Raw genomic sequence first — 19959 nt, forward strand, 5'->3', positions numbered from 1 at the left:
TCTCAGCTAGTCTTGTATGGGACCGGTCACACGGCAGGGACCGAGAAGGCTAAGCAACAGGGAGAACACAATCCGGCCATATCCCTGCTCCTCCAACTCCTGAGACAGGGGTACTCACATCAGATGGTCGCACGCTATTTCTTTGTCACCACTGTCCAGGGGGGGTCCTGCTGTAAGGTCTTGGGAGGCTTCCTCCTTCGGTCCTGCATTAGAAGGGCGTGTTAACGTCAGCACAGTTATGTGGTGGACTTTTCCTTTGACCGCTCCTGTGAGCTTGCCTGTCTCTCACACGTCCCTGAGCTCTCTCTACCCTGAGACTCCTTCCGTGTGTAGGGTGATAAACTGAGGCTGCCTCTCTGCATGAAGCCTGCATGTAGTTTGTACTTAGTGTACTTTGAGGAAGAACCAGAGGTTTGGTTGGGTGGGGCTGAGGTCCTCTGAGATCTAGTGAGGGTCTCAGCTGGTCCTGCAGGGGACCTGCCAACACCCACGGCCAGGATTGATCGGTTGGCATTTCATCCGCATTGTGAGGTTTAAGAAAGTGGAGACTTGATTTCGTGATGGAGTTAGAACGGTAGATTGGTCATTTGAGACCATGGAGGCAGAGCCCCAAGACGCCAGCAGCTTATAAGAGGGACAGAGACCGGACACGTTCACAACTCTTATGTCTTTTCCTTTTCTACCTTCTCCCATCAAAACAAACAAAACAAAACAAAACAACAAACCAGTCCTCTACCTACCAAACTACATGCCCAACTTTGCACATCCATTTTCTCTTGACATGTGACACGCTGGGCTTTCTCAGGACTTTGCTGGCAAGGCCATTGCCATAAGCACCCCCTATCCCTTGAACATTTATAGGACTGGGTGTTCACTGGTTCAGCAGCAACAGAAAATGAGCTAAATATGGCTATGGGCTCTTCCCGGCTACTGGGTGACATTTACAGGCCAGGTAGCACTGTGGGACTGAGGGACCTGGTAGCAATGGCCCAGCTGAGCTTTAAGAGGTGCGGCCTCATCGATGGCCACTCTACTTGCTCTTCTCTCTTTCTAGACAAACACCTTAAGAGAATCCACATCTCCTGGCTTTCCAGCTTCCTCGCTCCCTCCTTAGCCCACTGTCCTCTGCTTCCCAATCCTTGCCCGATCATGTATTCACTCAACAAACACTTATTTAATGCCTGCCCTATGGCAGACAATTCTCTAAGGGTGGAAATGACAGATGTTGTCACCGTTGGGTCCCATTGAGTATCCTCACTCTTACCTGGACTCTGTGCCCCTGCGGTGGGACCCTCCTTATCCCAAGTCACTGTTAGCTGTTAGGGCACTAACTTGGAAACTCACAGGGATATTGGTTGGCTTGCCTATCGTGGATCTCTGGTGCCTAAGGGAGGCCGTGACAAGAGAGCAAGAGAGGACTGAAGGAATGATGGAATGCCTGAGGGAAGCCTGAGCTAACCTCGCCTCCCTCTCTCTGGGGGTAATTTCTGTGATGTCTGGAGACACCTGGATGTGAGGTGGGTGAGGATCGGGGGCCTCTAGTGGAGGTCAGGGATGTAGCTATGGGAGGCACCCTACCCCCAAGCGAGGCTTATCCAGCGCCAAACATCAGCAGTGCTGATGCAGAGACCTCGGTAGGCCTCTGCTTCCAGAATTTTCCACCCAGAGTTTAGTGCCTGTCATGAGTGAGCTAGGTCATTTCAGGTGAGTGAGAGGCATAGCTCTGATGGCTATTTTTTTCGCCTTTGGGTTAAATTTATAGGAGGACAGTCCTGGCTGCCCGGCTGCCCAGGGGGTAGGGTGGGGGACTGTTAAGTGAGGTCATGGTGGCCAGTGGCACAGAGAAAGCCCTGGGTTGTCATTTATGATGTGGAAAAGACAACCTCTACTAATAGCTCTGAGCTCGCTGGCTCACTGGCTCAGTACAAAGGATGTCCTAACTCATTTTCGTGACTTTGGCTCAGTTAGGCCTCCGAGGGCTTCTAGCATCGTGTGCAATGAGCAGCAGAGGGGCCGACGGAGAACATGGGGGTTTTTGGATGGGGTCCAGCCTGGGGCCATGCAGGAACAGTTAGATACGGAGTTTCTTCTGCAGCCCCAGCCCTACCTGTATCGTTGTTTTTCAACGTTGTGATCTCCCCTTCTATCTTCTGGTAGTACTGAGTCACTTGGCAGAGCCTTTCCTCTAGGCTCACGATGGTCTGCGAGTGCTGTTTGATCTGCTCTTTGTACTCTGAGATTTCCTCCTCGAAGCCGTGCTTCTGGGATTCCCGCTCATCCTGCAGGGCCTTCATCGACTGCTGCTGCAGCTTCAGCCGATCGTCCGTCAGGATCTGGGGAAACGTTGGTAGGGATCTAACCTCGGGAGCCAGAGCAGCAGATGGCTGCGGCCTGCCTCCTCTGCATACACAGGTGCTAAACTGCATCCTACCTCAGAGCCTCTGCATGCCCTGGTCCCCCTGGTCCCCCTGGTCCCCCTGGCACCCTCCCCCACTGCATGGCTGGTCCATCCTCTTCCAGGCCTTGTCTCTAACTAACATCGCCTCCTTGGAAAAACCTTCCCACACACCGAAGAGTCCCAGACAATTTCTGTTGTTTGTTTTCTTGTCCCTGAGACCTTTATCCACATCTGAAGTGACCTCATTTTTGGTTGGTTTGTTTGTTTGTTTGTTTGTCTTCCCTGCAAGTCTCTGAGCTCCATGCGGCAGGAACCTTGCTCTCTCTTTCACTGTTAGGCCCACAGCACCGAGACCCAGATGTTTGATAGAAATTAATGAATGGGAGCTGTGTGTGCTGGAAAATCGGGCAGTCAAGAGCAGTGGATGCTCTTCCAGAGACTTGGATTCAGTTCCCAGCACCCACATGGTGGCTCACGACCATCTGTAACACCAGTTCCAGGGGATCTGGCGTCCTCTTCTACTCTCCATGGGAACAAGGCAGATGGGTAGTGCACAGACATACACACAGGCAAAGCACCTACATATAAAATAAAAATCAATTAAAAAAGAATCAGTAAATGGACAAAGAGTTAGATGAGGAAAAAAAAAAGCAAATTGACTTGCATTTGTGTGTGTGTGTGCCCTGTGTGTGGAGGTCAGAGGATGACCTTGGGTGCCATCCACCTCTTTTATTGAGACAAGTCTCTTCCTGACCATGTAGGCTAGGCTGGCTGGTCAGTGAGCCCCAGGGGTCTGCCAGGCTCTGCCTCCCTGATGCTGGACTACAATCATCCACCGCAGTTCTTACTAAAATCACCAACCAACGCAGGCTCTCAGACAGGAAACAACTCTCCACTTTCTGAGCCCTTTTTGATATCTGTACCCCAGGCCCCTCCAGGCCTGCCTACGTTGCCAGCCCTACTTTCCTCCACTCCTGCTCTCTCTCCTAGCACTGTGCATGAGCGTGGACTGTCCGCAGTCTCTCCAGATCTCCAGTTGTACTTTATTTTATTTAGAGATGGGGTCCTCATCAAGTGTTCTCAACTGAAGTTCCTTTTTCTCAAACGACTCTGGCTTTTGTCAACTTGACATAACGCTAGCCAGCACACGCTGGAATCTTTGATGGGGGGGTTTAGGGGGGAGGGGAGCTTACCGGTTTTTTTCACATCAACCCACCATTTTCGTCTTGGTTGTTTCTAGCTCTGCTAATGTTTCCTTTAACTTCAGAGCGAGCGTCTCGGCTCTTTGACTCTCCGTTGTCTTCATCTGCTGAGCGTCCTCTACCATGACCAGGGCGTCTTTTAATTTATTATTTAAGACGTTTTCTTTCTGCTCCTTTAATTCTATCTCCTAGACAAACAGCAAACACCAAATCAGCAAGGCCAGCATTTACTCCTCTAAGGCCCCTTATCCTCTGTGCCTGCGGAGAGGACACGGGCTCCAGTTGGCTCATTCTTTTTAACTCTAAAGCCCAAGGATTTTTCTGGAAGATTCCAATTACTGCAGAACACTCCTTTATCTTTAGTGGAGATCTGTCTTCTTGTGATTTCTGGTCTCTGAGTCTCATTGTGTCACCTGGAGCCCTTGACGAAGTTTTATTTCTATTTTATGAGACAGCCCTTTAAATACCCGAGGAGCGCTGTCTATAAATCTATTTTCTGGGATAAATGTGCTAACTGCATTCACCCTTTACCTACTCTTCCCTGGAGACACACTGCTCCCCTGCACTCCAGGTCCCTGGCTGGACTCGATTCCAGTTGCCAACTCCTTGGCATAGCTCATGCCTCTCCCTCGAAACCCCTTCATCCATCTTTGTCACAAATCCTACCGTCTGTCCCCTTAGAGACCCTCCTCTAAGGACTAGAGTATGGTCTCCTGCCAGGCCTTATGCTGGGTCCCAAACATTATTTTTCTAAACATGGATGTGTTTGTGGGTGCACATGTATGAACAGGTGTGTGTATATGTGTATGTGTGTGTGTGTGTGTGTGTGTGTGTGTGTGTGTGTGTGTGTTTGTTCATAGAAGCCACAGGACAACAGGTGTCATGCTCAGAAATATAGTCTACCTCTTTTGAGACAGGAGTGTGTGTGTGTGTGTCTGTCTATGTGTCTGTGTGTCTGTCTATCTGCACTCAGAGTAGGTGCCCCAGGCCAGAGGCATTGGATCCCCTGGGGCCAGAGTTCAGGACGGCTGTTAACCTTATAGCCCAACCTGTGTGTTGGTAATCAAACCGAGGTCCTCTGCAAGAACAGCATGTGCTCCTAACCGCTGAGCCATCTCTCCCGCTCCCGTGCCTGGCTTTTTTATGTGGTTTCGGGGGATTGGACTCAGGTCATGGTGCTTGCCTGGCAAGCACTTTATGGACTGAGCTGCGTCCGTAGCCCCATGAAATGCAGTCTAGAGACACAGTCCTGGGTGCTCTCACAAGCTGCTGTTGCTAGTGAGGACCAGCCTACCTTCTCTGGAAGGTCACGTGGGTACCGAGACTGGGAGTGAGGACGTTCACATCCTGGGGTCCAGCAGCTGCATTTGTAGATTTACCCTCAGGATGGATCGCTGGATGCACACTTGTTCAGCCAAACAGCTTTTACTTACTTGTTTGCTTATTAATTAACTAATTAATTAATTTTGTTTTTTTGAGACAGGGTTTCTCTATGTAGCCCTGGCTATCCTAGACCTCACTTTGTAAACCAGGCTGGCCTTGAACTTACAGAGATCTGCCTGCCTCTACCTCCTGAGTGCTGGGATTAAAGACATTTGTTTGTTTGTTTGTTTGTTTTTTTTAATGACAAAGTCTCAATAGCCCAGGCTGGCTTTAAACTCAAGAGCCTCAGCTTCAGCCTTCTGAGTGCTGGGGTTACCCCCACTTGGGGCCAATCATCTATATCCAGAATAAGTGGGAATCGACCCCCAACCTGACAGAGGGAGGGGCCAGCAACCCAGGGTCCACCCCACACAGGGCAGACCCGGGACATTCTTCAGTGGCAGGCTGGGGAAGAGGGCTCAGGGACGCGGAGACATTTGAGAAATACATAATGTATCAAAATAGTTCTCGAAGCAGTAGCCACCACGCCACTATCTTGGTACCGAGCCAGCCTCACCCACATTCGTAACAATAGCACAAAGGCACCCGAGACAGAATCATATCAGCTCATCACTGGTGATAGCGCTGCTTGGCAGATGCAGGCTCCATGTCCAGGCTCTTCTCAGTCATTTTCCGTGTTTATCAAAAATTCTAGGAGTGGGGCTCTTTTGTAATCAGAAAAGAAAACATAGTTTTTGGAAAAAGAAAAATACAGGCACGGCTGTTCCCAGGCTGTCCCTGTTCTTCAGTGGGAGTCGCTTCCTGGCCTTTGTGCCCGAGGTTTTGCCTTGGGCTTGACATCTCAGTGTTAAGGGTCTCCAGTAGGGACAAGTGACCTTGCCTAAGAGGATGTAGATACAGAGCCACTTGTCACATGGTGCTCAATGGACTCCTCCAGATGTCCCTGAGGACCCACCACAGAGTGCACTTGTGTCTGTACTGTGCCAAGAAGCCGGACTGTGTGAGGTGGCCTGCTGTCAGCCATCTTTGTTCCATACCCATAGGTCTTTGCTCCGTATCCCTACATACTGTAGAGACCCAAGTTGGCCATCATTGGCTCATGCTCACAGGTCTAATGAAGACTCACTGTCAGCCATCTTTGTTCCATGCTCACAGAGCCAGAGCGATTTTTCTTCTCTATTCTCTCTCTTATCTGTTTTGCCTGTGTAGATAAACATCAATTTTTTTTGGTCGGTGTTTTGTTCTTGTTTTTCAAGACAGGGTTTCTCTGTGTAGCCCTGACTTGTCTTGGAACTTGCTCTGTAGACCAGGCTGGCCTCAAACTCGAGATCTACCTGCCTCTGCCTCTCGAGTACTAGGACTGAAGGTGTGCACCACCATGCTCAGCTTGGCATTAACCTTTTGATTATTCTGTTGTGAGTACAAATAAGATTGTGTGAGAATAAGCCGCTTACCACTTAGTCTGAGTGGGCTTTGTTTTTGTTTTTGTTTGTTTGAGATATGGTCCCATGTGGCTCAGGATTGAGTCTTGAATCCCCTCAGTGGCTGAGGGTGACCTTGAATTCCAGGTTCTCCTACCTCTAATGCCCAAGGGCTAGGATTAAAGGCCTGTGCCATCAGGCCAGGTTTATGTGATACTGGGGACACAAGTCGGGACTTCCCGCATGCTAGGCAAGCTCTCTACCAATGAGCTGAGTGCCCGCAGCAATCTTTCTAAAAGTCACTCCTCCGACAGCCTTGAGGGCTTCATCTTTTTTGTGTATCGGCTAATTGTCTTCTTTTGAAAAACATCTACTCAGGGGGCTGGAGAGATGGCTCAGTGGCTGAGAGCACTGGCTGTTCTCCCGGAGGGCTCAGGTTTGGTTCCCAGCATGCACATGGCTCACAACCCTCTGCAACTCCAGTGATGCCCTCTCCTGGCCTCTGCCTGCACCGGACACACATGCAAGTAAAACACTCAAATGCACATAAAAAAATAAGATATTTTTTAAAAAAAAATAAAGAAAAAATGTGTATTCAAGTCAAGTGTGGTGCTAGTCTATAATTCCAGCTACTTGAAAGGCTGAGAGGCAGGAGGACAGCAGAATTGACACAGGCCTGGGTTACATAGTGAGTTCAAGATCAACTTGGACCAATGAATGAGACTCCCTTTCAAAAATAAAATAAAATCAAACAAACAAACAAACAAACAGAAAGGTTGGATCTAGCTCAGTGAGAAAGCAGCTGGCCAGCTTGTGTGAGGCCCTGGGCTCTCCCCCCCCCCATAAAACAAAACTTGCCAGTCTATCAGGTACCTGGTGAGTTTTGGGCCATTGGCCATCTTTTTATTGAGCTATCTGAATTCCTCAGATGGTTTAGAGATTAACCAGTTCTCTGACCTGTGTCTCCAAAGTATTTCCTGCCCAGTCTAGGGGCTGTGTCTGCTTACTGTTCCCTCTGTCTGGCGGAAGCTTTTAACTTGTCCAGTTTTGTTTTTGCTTCTTTGGGGTTTGAGGGATTGCATATAGGATCCCTGCCAGAGTCGCACAGTGTTTGCTCTGCAGTCTGTTTTCTGTCCTGGTAGATGGTGGGTCCACTCAGGGTCGGGTGTTACTGCTCTTCCTGATGTGTCTGGTGCTGTCAGCCAGCTCTGAGGTCTCACAGCTACTTACTGCTTTTATTGGCCTGATGTAAGGGTGTCGCTAAGGATGTTTCTGGTTGCTGTAGAATTCTTTTTACGAGCTTGTGGTGGAGGTCATCTATGGGGTTGGTACCCAGAAAGGGCTTCATATCTGTGAGCTTGCTTGACATTTAACTATGGACTTGAACCCAGGGCCCTTGCACGTGCTAAGCAAGCCATGTATCTTTAGGTCTATTTTCAGGTCTCTCTTTACTTTTTATTTTGAGACATGGCTTTGACAAGTTTCTAAGCTGATCTTGAGTTTTAGCCCAGACTGGTCTTGAACTACCTCAGCCTCCGGGCAGCTGAGATTTCAGGCTTCCTCGGACAGCCCTGCTGTGCTGTGCTTTTACATAGTGACTACACAACCAGCAGGCTTTTCCTTGCCCCTGCAACTGCTAGGATAAAATTGTAGTTTATTTATTGATTCATGATAAACTTTTTAAAAAGATTTATTTTATGTGCATAGGTAATTTGCTTGCCAGTATGGCTGTATACTGTTTGTGTGCCTGGTGCCTGTGGAGGCCAGAAGAGGGCATTGGATGCCCAGAACGGGAGTTACAGATAGTTGTGAGCTGCCATGTGGGTGCTGGGAATCTAACATGGGTCCTCTGGGAGAGTACTCAGTGCTCTTAATTGCTGAGTCTTTTCTCTAGTCCTGATTATATATATGTAGACACACACACACATATGACAAGCTAGTAATAAGACATACATATACATATTACTAGCTTGTCTTTTCTAAACAATTTTAATTAATTAATTAATTAATTAATTAATTAATTAATTATATGTAAGTATGCTGTAGCTGTCTTCAGACACCACAGAAGAGGGCATCAGATCTCATTATGAATGGCTGTGAGCCACCATGTGGTTGTTGGGATCTGAACTCAGGACCTTCGGAAGAGCAGTCAGTGCTCTTAACCATTGAGCCATCTCTCCAGCCCTTTTCTAAAGGGTTTAAACTCTCTTCCTCACCCTACTGACTTATCCTCCTACCTCAACTTTTACTGACTTGTTCCTACCCCTTCCTTGGTGATTCATTTTACGGCATTGCAGGTTGCATCGTCCAGGAACCAAGGCAAAGAGACAGCTAGCTCCTTGGTCAGGCCTCATCTGAGCTCCAGGCCCTTACACGGGAGCGTGGCAGTCCTGAGTTCTGGATCCTTGCCTTACTTTGCTGGACTCTGCCGCCTCTGGACACCCACCCATCCATTAAGGCCTCCCATCAAGGTGGGGTCCAGAGCAGCTGTGTAATCAATCCTAAGGGCTTTGGTGACATAGTTTCTCATTAGGTGCTCATGTCCAAAATGCTCTAGAGTTATGTGGGCAGCTTGTTAAAAATACAGACTCCGGATCCACCCTGTAGCGGGGGCCCTCACCACACGTGCATGTCAATGTGTTTAAAGAAAACCCCTCAAAAATGGATGCAAAGAGACTTAGATGCCCTTCTTAGTCCACCAAGCCCTGAAGATCCTTCTAATACATACTTACATATTTAAATATTACATATTTAAATTTAACTCACATTTGCAAGGTTGGTTGTTGCTCATCTACTTTGACAGAGACTGGCAAAGGTGTGTGTGCCTATGTATATATGTGTGTGTGTGTGTGTATGTGTGTGTGTGTGTGTGTGTGTGTGTGTGTGTGTGTACATGTGTATGAGTCCCTTCCATGACGGGGACCCAGGATGAGCAAATAATACTGCAGTTTGTGAGACTGTGTGCAGCCGTCTCCTCATTACCCACCATGTCAGAATTGTGGGTCTTAACAGAAACCCAGGCCAGTATAATGGAAGAAGTGGTTGAAGATGAAGGGGTTAAGAGTCCTGGGTTTAGATCTTGCCCCATGCACTTCTAAGCCAGGAGCTAGTAACAGCCACAAGAGCAGCCGAGACGCGTGCACTGTGCGGAGGTCTGTCTGGTTATGCGCGGTGTGGTCAGCCGGTGTGTCTCTCTGAAGATCTGTGTTTCCTAAGTGGGAGCATCAAGCCACAGAGACGGCAAGCAGCCCACAGCCAGAGGGGAGCAGGAGGACGACCTGAAGCCTGGCTGCAGGGCCCAGCAGGCCTGCAGGAGCAATGGTCCTCTTGTCTCTGTGACTCCTACCTCTTTTTGCTTAGTCAGGCGATTCTCCAGGTCCTGTATTTTCCTCTTCTCCTTCTCTAGAGTGTCTCTCATCTTGAGTTTCTCATACGTGTTGTTCTCTGAGATCTGGAAGTCAAGGAGGGGTTTGGGGGTGAGCGCAGAAGAGAGGGTGTGGTGGGTTGGTTAAGAAAAGTCCCCCATAGGTTCATATAGGTCTTGTTGGAGAAACTCTGTCACTGGGGGTGGGTTTTGAGGTCTCAAAAGCCTACTTTCTTGCTTTCTGCCTTCTGATCAGGAAGCAGCCGTCAGCTACTTCTCCAGCACCATGAGTACTGCTGTGCTCCCACCATGCTCCTGTTGTGTTCCCATCATGCTCCTGCTGTGCTCCCACCATGCTCATGCTGTGCTCCCACAATGCTCCCGCCTCTGTGCTCCCGCCATGATGATAATGGACTAACCCTTTGAAACTGTAAGCAAGCCCCTAATTAAATGCTTTCTTTTATAGGGGTTGCCTTGGTCATGGTGTCTCTTCACAGCACTAACACAGTGACTAAGACAGAGGACAAATGAGCTGCACGGGGAAGCCAAGGTGAGTCACCATCAAGACCAGTGACTCAGAGGTTTGGGACAAGAAATCATGGAACGAGGTGCCTGCCAGAGTGTGAGGTGTGAGAGGGAGAGAGAGGATATGATGAGTCTGGTGAGCAGGGAGCCACGTGTCTCAGTTAGTCACAGGAGCACCAAGTGGGAGGGGCTTCTTGTTCCTGGAAACGACCTGGTCACAGAGTGTTCAGTCCCTGAGCTGAGCCACTGTCTAACCTGGTAGGTGTTGGCACGGGCACAGGTTCACCCTGGGAAGTCCCTGGCTTTCGGGGGTGGGGCAGAGTGCTTAGAACTGTTTCCCATTCCAGCTGGCACGACTCCTGGTAGCTTCAGAGAAGAGCTTTGTACTTTACATACGGCAACCTTTATCCCATCGAATGAGATCATTTAAATTCCCATTTTCCAGGGGTCTGAGCTCCCAGGGATCATCCGGGGTCAGCCACTGAGTGGCAAGTGTTGGCTACTTCCAGCAGCGGCGGTGGGTAGTGGCGTGACCTCAGACTGCATGGCTGCCGGGCACACCTGGCTGCAAGTCCTGCTGGGGGTGGGGGGCACTGGGCGCTCCTACCTCCTTCTGCTGGGTCAGCTGATTCTCCAGGTCTTGTGCCTTCCTCCTTTCTGCCTCCAGCATTTCCCGCATTTTTCTTTTCTCTTGAGCCACACTGTTCTCCAAGGCCTGAAAGGCACAGTCAATAATACCAGCTTCCACTTAGTAACAGGATGGGCAGCTGCGTCGCCCCCAGAATGACCTCATCCCCATGGCGCCCCTGTGGGGAGCTGCTGCCGAGGGCCCTTTCATTCTTTATTTGGGTTATAGATCAGGAAACCAGGAGCCAGAAGAGGTGAGGGCTCAGGGCTATGGCGGCGGCACCTGTTAAGAGGAAGGTCAGGGTCCTGAACACAGCAAACACTCGGGCTGAGTACAGAGGCTCTGGGAGGGACCAGGACCTGAGGGAGAAGACTCATTGGTGACGACCTTCTGACTAGTGAAGCAAGTTTCGGGAGGACGGAGGGGTGCAGATGAATGAAGCAGTCACCACTAGAATTCTTCCAGCATCTAGAAGGTTCAGGGTGAGCCTTCCGGGGATGTCTTGGATGAGGGGAGAGCTCCGGGTTAGCTCTCTGCTGTCCCTAGCCATGGAATGCCATCTGGTCCATCCATGTCTTGCTGTCTTTATTCAGCTAATGGCCTCAACCGCAGGTTCTACCTCCAAGGTCCTGGCTCAGTAGCCAAAATCCCAAGAAAAGCCTCGCCAGCATTCACAGGGCTTCCTCCGGCACCCGGCAGGGCATCGGGTGTTTGGAACTTACAACAAGATTTCCACTAGAGTCCACAACGGGGGAGAGGATTAGCCTTCGGAAGGCATTTAAATCCTCAAGAGGTGGAGAGGATAGAAATCTCTCCCGCTTTTAAGATAGTTTTGTGCGGTTCACACCTGTGATCCCAACACGTGGGAGGTGGAGAAGAGGCGGCTAGGAGGTCAAAGGTTATAATTGGCTACGTAGTGAGCGTGAGGCCAACCTAGGCTAACAGATCTTCTGTCAAAACAAAACAAAACAAACAAACAAACAACAAACATCCCAAGAAACCAACAAAAAGCTCAGTGGAGGGGGCTCAGTTCTTTCTGGGAAGAGACTACAGTCAGGTCCTGTGACCCCTGAAGGTCAGTGTAAGCCCCAGCCCCTTTGCCTGATGCGTTAAAACCAATCTTTTTTAAGGCCAGGCCTATAACTCTGCATGTAGACCATGCTGGCCTCAGACTCCTAGAGATCTACCTCACCACACCCAGCCCGGAGGCTTAAGTTTTTCTGATCCCCTCCCATCACCTTGCCAGCCCTTGTTGATGCCTGGATGGCATCTGACTGAAGTGACTCCATGGAGACCACACACACACAAGCACACACACACACACACACACAAACACACATGTACCACATACATATGTATTACACACACACAAACATATGCTACATATGCACATACCATACACACACATACACTGCACATACACACATGCCACATATACACACACACCACATATACACACACATATCACATACACACATGTACCACATACATACATACATACTACACACACACATATGCTACATACATACATACCACATACATACATATACACTACACATATGCCACACACACACACACACACACACCACATACACACCACACACCCACCACATACACAGCACATACACACATACCACATATCACATACATACACAGCACATACACACATACCACATATCACATACATACACAGCACATACACACACAGCACACACACACACACACACACACACACACACACACACACACACACACACACACATACACACGCCTGTCTTTTCACCCTGCCTGGAGACATAAGAAGGGCAAACCGTGGCAACAGTGTTGACAGAGTGCTGAGGAGCCGCTGTAAACATCTCCCTGGGCCACATCAGATTGTGTGGGTGGAACTGCATGTAGGGCAATACTTTCCCCTCCCCTGGGGGAGCAGACAAGCACCCCACTTTGAGGAGGGAGGGTGGTCAGGAAGCAAGGGCTATCCCAAGTCCAGGGAGACCTGGTTGTAGTGGTGTTGGTGACGACTACCACAGATCAGTGACACTTCCGGGTTCAACGCTGGGTTGTGCATTGTCTCTGCCCTTCATGACCCGCTTTCAAGAAGGGAGGTGTGGATAGACTTGAACTTGTCTTTTGTGTGACTACAAAGCCTGCATCCTTCAGGGATTACAAAAGTGTGTGGGGGGTTAAAAGACCAGGGGTCTGAAACTGACTGCAGCTAAATGCAAACTGACAGTGCAACAGAGCTGTTCTGGGGACTAGAGTTCCGGCACACCCACAGGAACTCAGCATCTTTAGTGAGGGATGGGAAAACCCTTCCCCAGGCTTCTGTGGCTGGAGGGATGGTGTTTGTTAATGGCTACTGTACTTTAGGAAGAAGGCAGGTGATGAACTACAAACGTCAAAGCTTATGAGAGTTAGACACCCATCCAAACCGACGTGGGCTTGTGTGCGCCAACTCTCAAAGGATTACCCTAACTGCTGGTGCTGGCATCCATTCCAGCCTTCCCCTTCCTCTGGTCTACAAAGTGGAAATGAGGGACAGAGTTTTTGAGTTTCCAAGAGAGGACTGAAGTCTAGATTTACAAATGCATGTTATGGGTCCAAACTAAAGCAACTGGGTGTAACTCGTCTGCAAGGCTTCTCATCTGCTGAACTATGGTGACCTCTGGCACCCAGAGCAAGCCTGGTGAGAGGATCCAGGCCAGGCTTCATCCTGCTGCGCGTGCCAGCGGACTGGATGGGACTGGATGGGGAGTGGATGGGCTGGCTGGGAAGGATATAGGATCAGGTCCTGCTTTTTACGCATCTGGACTGCTATGAGAAAGAGGAAGCCCGAAATGGGTTGACAACAGCCATCTTTTGGCCAGCACGAGCTTGACTCACCTTAACCTAAGACAGACTTCCTGCCAGCCCTGTGCATCCCTCTGCTGGGACTGAAGATGTTGGTGCTGAAGATGGAGTGTTCTCTCAAGAGCCCATGATCCCATTATCCCCAGCCTCCTGACTGAATTGACCTCAGTACTGGGGTGATGGGCACAAGCCACCACCCCAGCTTGTCACATGTATATTGCTTTTCCCAACTGGTTGGCAAGGCTACACATCTCCGTGGCTCTCTTTTAAATCCTCTATGCTTCTCCCAATTGCGGAGTCCAGGTTAGGACAGGACAGGAGAGCACCCCCTCTCCCCACCTGTCTTCTGTTTCCCGCAGTCCCTTCAGCTGGCCTCCCCCAGCCCCGTGTACCTCCTTTTGACTAGCCAAGTGGTTCTCCAGCTCACGGACTCGGGCTTGCGCCTTCTCCAGGGCCTCCTCCGATCTGCTTTTCTCCTGACCGATGCTCTCTTCCAGAGCCTGCAAGCCAACAGCTGCTGTTGAGTCTGCCTGTTGCCATGGCAGGGAGTGGACTCTCCCTGGGCCCTGTGTGGTTTGCTTTTCTACCTCCAGCATGGCTCACGCAGGCCAGGGCAGAGGGGCCAGCGGTTCAGTGCACTCCGAGGAAGCAGATCAATGTGAAAACCTCAGCTGGACCCTGACAACTGTAAGAAGCCTTGATTGACAGTCCAGGCCAACTCAACCCCCCCCCCCCCCCCCGAACTGCTTGCCTTCTTCTGGTAGGCCAGGCTACTCTCCACCCCTTGGGCTTTTGTGCCCCACCCCACGCCTCCTTTGTTCTGTTTTTCTCCTGGGCAATAGTTGTCTCCAGGGCCGGCAAGTCAAGGACCCTTATTTAACAAACCTGGTTTCCATGGCAGGAAAGTGGACTCTGCCAGGTGCTTCAGACCTTACCACGTTCTAAAGAAAATGTGGAAATTAGTCTATGTGCATGGAACATGGGGTCTGGGATGGTGCAGGGGGACCAGGTAAGAACTGTGGGTGGAGCCTTCCCAGCTATGGGGCCTGGCAGCTGAGACTCTGGGCATGGAAGCCTCAGTCTCCCTATCTGTACATGGAGCTGATGTGAGGAAGAAATGATGAAATGATCAATAAGTGATATTTTGGTGTAGTGCCAGCCGCCAGCCTCCACCCCATGCATAAGAGGAGACAGGCTTAGTTTAGAGATACTGGGGAACCGGGGTTACGATTTTTTTTTTTTAAAGATTTATTTATTTATTATATGTAAGTTCACTATAGCTGTCCTCAGATACTCCAGAAGAGGGCATCAGATTTTTGTTACGGAAGGTTGTGAGCCACCATGTGGTTGCTGGGATTTGAACTCAGGACCTTCGGAAGAGCAGTTGGTGCTCTTAACCACTGAGCCATCTTGCCAGCCCCCGGGGTTACGATTTTTAAGTCTGTGTTCTAAACCAACATAACAGAGACCTCCAGCCAGCCCTGGGCTGATGGATAAAGAAAAAGGTTTCTGGGTGGTGGGGACTGAAGATGCATGAGTTTAGGGCCAACGTTAGCGAATGGCCCGTAGATGTTGCCCACTCCACTGCTTTGTAAATAAAGCTTTATTGGGACCCTCCATGCCCTCTGTTGAGGTGTGGTCTCTGATGGCTTTTTACAAGAGCAGGGCTGTGAAGTCACAACAAAGAATGCAAAGAGGAAAGAGGAGCCGGCAAAAATAAAACCATTTATCATCTAGCTTTGTGGAGCAAGTATGCTGACATTGGACTATGGCAGTAAGAAGTGTATGCACAAATTAAGAAGGTGCTGTCCAGGGCCCATAATAAAAAGAAGACGGAGGGCGTGTGCTGGATCAATGAAGGAGCCTGGCCTTTCTTCTGCCAATGGAAATGAAGTCCTAAGAGCAGCAGGATCCATGGGAAGGAGGCTGAGGGATGAGCTACAACATGTGTTATTTTTACAGACAGCGAGATGAGGGGTACTAGGGTACAGCAGGGAGGATCACTTAAAAGCCAGGACAGTGCTGGGAAGATGGCGCAACACATCAGTATAACGTGGGGCGGGAGAGACAGTACAGGAAGCAAAATGTACAAGCAAGAGGACCAGAGTTCAGATCCCCAGTGCCCTGAAAAGCTGGGTGGGTGTGGCAGTCTGCCATAATTATAGGGCTCTCAAAAGCCGAGGAGTGGGAATCCTGGGGCAAGCTGAATAGTTAGCTGTAGCTGCGAGCTCTGGGCTCAGCTGAGCAACGCTGACTTGATAAGGTGGGGTGTGATCATGGAAGACCCTTGGGCCTCCACACGCAAGTGCAGGAGCATACGTGCATTTAGACTTCTGTATGTGTTTGCAGTTGCACATGTATGTACACCCCCACACATATATGAATATTCATAACCACATGCATACCACACACAGAGACACATAAAAAGAAAGCTAGTCAAGGTGGTATGCACTTGTCATTCCAGTACTATGGGGAGACTGGTGGATTCCTGGGGCTTACTGGCCAGATAGTTTAGCCTACTTGGCAGGTTCTAAACCAGTGAGAGATCTCGTCTCAAAAAAAAAACAAGGAGGGTTGGTAGGATAGTTCAGTGGGTAAATATGCTTGCTTGCCAAGCCCAACAACCCAAGTTCAATATCTGGGAGCCACATGGAGGAAGGAGAGAACTGACTCCTGAGAGTTGTCCTATGACCTCATGTACCATGACATGAGCGCACATGCACACACACACACACACACAACTGAGGCCCACAAAGTTTTTCTCATACGAATCTCAAGGGCCAAGCTGGGATGGGAGTCAGGAAGGTAATCTGTCTGGGCGGGTTGTCATGTCCATCTGAGTGTGGATGCCCCTCTGTTTGACTGGTATTCTGAGGTTCCTATGTTAAACATAGGATGTTCAAAGCATCACTTTGAAGTATCTTCCAGGAATAATTTCAGAGGGGTAAGAGGAGGGAGGCCCAGGCTGGTGATCCTGGGGGGTGGGGGGGCCCCGTAGGCACCATGCAGGCCGAAGCATCACACCCCCAAATGGAAACAGCCAACCTCTGAGTCAAACAACGGACACTGGACTGGGAAAGGCTGGTGTTAGGTAGGGATGTCAGTCAGTCAGGAAGAGAGAGCAAGAGGTGGAGACCTGGGGAAGATTTTGAAGGTTTTAGGGCCTTTCTGGATTTGACTCTTTCTGTGGAAATAAAGGTTTATTTGGTTTGGTTTGGTTTATTTTCCTTCAAGTTCTCTAAAGCCTACAACCGTGACTTTGGCTCCTGTGGGTTGGGACTGGAACACAGGCTCCTGTACTGAGAGCGTGTTTGGTCTCCACCTGTGCTGCCATCTTAGGAGGTTCTGGAAACTTTAGGATGTGGGGCCTAGTAGCAGACAGTTGGTCAGCAGGGCATCCTGTCTTGGATTACACTGGCCCCTTTTCCTTTCTCCACTCTCTGCTTCCCATCCACCATGAAGTACGGAGCCCTCTCTGCCACAGGCTCCTGACACTGTGATGGTCTGCTAAGTGCACAGGGGTCCAGCAAACACGGAAAACCGGGGCCAAAAGAAATCCTTCCTTTCTCTTCAAAAGCTAAACTCAACCACCATATGATCCATCTTCTTAAAGAACCAATATAAAGGCAGTGAAGCCTGCACACCCATATCTATTACTGGGCTACCCTCAGCCTTACACACACACACACACACACACACACACACACACACACACACACACACACGTACGAGTGACAGACATGGACTATTCTAGTTGGGGTTCACTGAACTGAACTGGAGCCAACAAGAGATGGTGACGTTGTGCAAGGCCTTGTCCTTCACCATGGAGAGAGGGGGATGCTTGGGAGGAGTTGGGGTCTGGCAGGTGGGGGTAGAAATAAGGGTACAATGTGCACGTGCCCCCCAATAACCGCTCTGATTGTGGCCATCAGTTATGGCTGTGCTTTGGAATGTCACAAACCCCAGAGCCTGAGCGACACTCCCACCTTTGACCCCAGAGTCTGAATGACAAAGGGTGGTCCAGCAGGTGAGAGCCTAAGCCACTGACCTTGGAGGAGAGCAAAGAAAGTACGGCAGGTCCCTAAGTGTCTGTCACACAGTATGGCAGGTCCCTATGTGTCTGTCACACAGTATGGCAGGTTCCTAAGTGTCTGTCACACAGTATGGCAGGTCCCTAAGTGTCTGTCACACAGTATGGCAGGTCCCTAAGTGTCTGTCACACAGTATGGCAGGTTCCTAAGTGTCTGTCACACAGTATGGCAGGTTCCTAAGTGTCTGTCACACAGTATGGCAGGTCCCTAAGTGTCTGTCATACAGTATGGCAGGTCCCTAAGTGTCTGTCACACATTATGGCAGGTTCCTAAGTGTCACACAGGAGGATAATAAGAACTGGCTTTAGAAATACATCTCCTAGGGGCTGGAGAGGTGGCTCAGTGGTTAAGAGCACTGACTGCTCTTCCAGAGGTCCTGAGTTCAATTCCCAGCAACCACATGGTGGCTCACAACCATCTGTAACGGGATCTGATGCCCTCTTCTGGTGTGTCTGAAGACAGCTACAGTGTACTCACATACATAAATAACTATTTTTTAAAAAAGAAATACATTTCCTATCTTCTCCACAGAGTCCGATATAGTGGGTCCTGGGTGTGTGCTTTTTTAAATACTTGTTGATTAGCATATGTTAATTATGCACACTGTTGAGGTTTGGTCTGTTGCTATGGATTGTAAAGTTAAATACTGGCCCTGCTTGCCTCAGGGAGGAGAGAATCCTAACTTACACAAAGTGATGCTATGTGACAAAGCTCAGCAATGTAAAACAATTGGTTGAATAAAGATGGGGCAGACGAGAGGTAGCAGAGGTGGCCTTTCTGCTCCTGGCTTGGGGTCTGAGGCTGGACCACAAGGAGAAGAGAGATGGTGGAGAGAGGAGAGACGCCATGGGGTAGGTGAGTCATGAAAACATGGCCATAAGGCTGGCCAGGTGGAGTTAAGAGCTGCCCAGAGGGCACATGGCAAGTTATACCATGGGAAGTAGATTTTAGTAGCTTACATGGTTAATATCTGCCTAGCTCTAGTGCATTAAAGGCTTATTATAAATATAAAAGGTTGGTGTCTTTTATCTGGGAACCAATGCTCCAAGGCACGATAGAAACCCCCTGACCAAGATTAAGTATCTACTACAACACATGATAATGGGTTTCGTTGTGACATTAAAACACATGTGTATGGTGTATTTTGGTTGTGTGTACCCCCATGACCATCTCTTCCCCCTCTCTGACCCTCTTCCTCTTCTCAAGCCTTCCCCACTGTGCTTCACACCTTCCTTCTGCTTCTCCTTCTCTGGCTCTTTCTCCTTCTCTTCTCTCCCCTGTCTCTCTCTTCACCTCTCATTCTTTCTGTGACCCAATCTGTCCCATCAGGGTGGCCATCTTGCCAGTGGTTACACAACTGATGAATCAATCTCTCTTTCTTTCTCTCTCTCCCTTCTTCCTTCCTTTCCTCTCTCCATTTCTGCCTCCCTCTCTCCCTCTCCTCCCTCTCCCTCTCTCCTCCCTCCTCCCTCTCCCTCTCTCCCTCTCTCCCCTTCCCCGCTCCTCCCCTCTCCCCCCTCTCCTCCCCTCTCCCCCCTCTCCCCCTCCTTATCCCTTCACCCTGTCAATCATTAGCTGCCTATGGATCTTCAGGAAGGGCAGGGCCTTGTGCGCTCCGCATCCCTCCCCGACAGGATGTCTCCAGGCCCAGTCTTATGCCGGCCTTGGGAAGGTGATCACAGCTGTGAATTCTAGCCTGTGACACAGACTATTTTTAGTACAGAATCTGATCAGAGTTGCTTTCCTGGAGACATCTCTGGGACATCCAACACTGTCTGGGATGCAGGTCTGGGGTGTCATGAGGCTCGAGGGGATGTCAGAACTGTGAAGCAGACTCTGCCCCTCACGCAGGCCCTCCGATCACGCAGGCACCTTGGCAGGCAAGGCTCTGCGGCAGAGCTTTCTACGGGGCCTGGATTCTAGGAGGGTGAGCAGCAATTTGGGCCAATTTGTTTTCCCAGCTACGTATCTAGAGAGGAAAAAAAGAGGCTGATGTGACCTGAAATCAGTTTTGCTTACACTTGGCCACTGGTAAACCAGGATCTGCCTTAGCAATTCCAATTTGTATAGTCAACAAAATTTTCCTGAAATGTCAAC

At 49.7% G+C, this 19959-nt stretch overlaps 1 protein-coding gene and 1 long non-coding RNA gene across 19 annotated transcripts in view; one reads left to right on the forward strand and one right to left on the reverse strand.

Moving 5' to 3' along the window:
• Positions 1-19959, reverse strand: part of Fhad1 (forkhead-associated (FHA) phosphopeptide binding domain 1) — a 124698-nt gene that overhangs the window by 28200 nt on the left and 76539 nt on the right. For 16 of the 17 annotated variants that reach the window (XR_003954977.1, XM_017320274.2, XM_030253621.1 and 13 more), the window contains 6 exons: positions 14164-14271; positions 10901-11008; positions 9751-9855; positions 3615-3788; positions 2108-2333; positions 119-203 (listed from right to left, as the gene is read on the reverse strand). Coding sequence is in view for 16 of the 17 variants with exons in the window: in XM_017320274.2 (XP_017175763.1) it covers positions 119-203; positions 2108-2333; positions 3615-3788; positions 9751-9855; positions 10901-11008; positions 14164-14271 (806 nt within the window). In the remaining variant the exon portion in view is untranslated. Of the gene's footprint in view, positions 1-118; positions 204-2107; positions 2334-3614; positions 3789-9750; positions 9856-10900; positions 11009-14163; positions 14272-19650; positions 19832-19959 lie in introns of those variants that run through there. The other variant, XM_017320280.2, reaches the window with a different exon arrangement.
• Gm35295 lies at positions 2295-13422 on the forward strand. 2 transcript variants are annotated; one of them, XR_390916.3, is made up of 3 exons: positions 2295-2412; positions 10235-10551; positions 13292-13422. It is a non-coding gene; the product is annotated as a predicted gene, 35295 (long non-coding RNA). The 2 variants fall into 2 exon arrangements; XR_003955164.1 differs by having other exon boundaries at positions 10235-10318.

The sequence above is a fragment of the Mus musculus genome, chromosome 4, assembly GCF_000001635.26.
Source record: "Mus musculus strain C57BL/6J chromosome 4, GRCm38.p6 C57BL/6J".
NCBI lineage: Eukaryota > Metazoa > Chordata > Mammalia > Rodentia > Muridae > Mus > Mus musculus.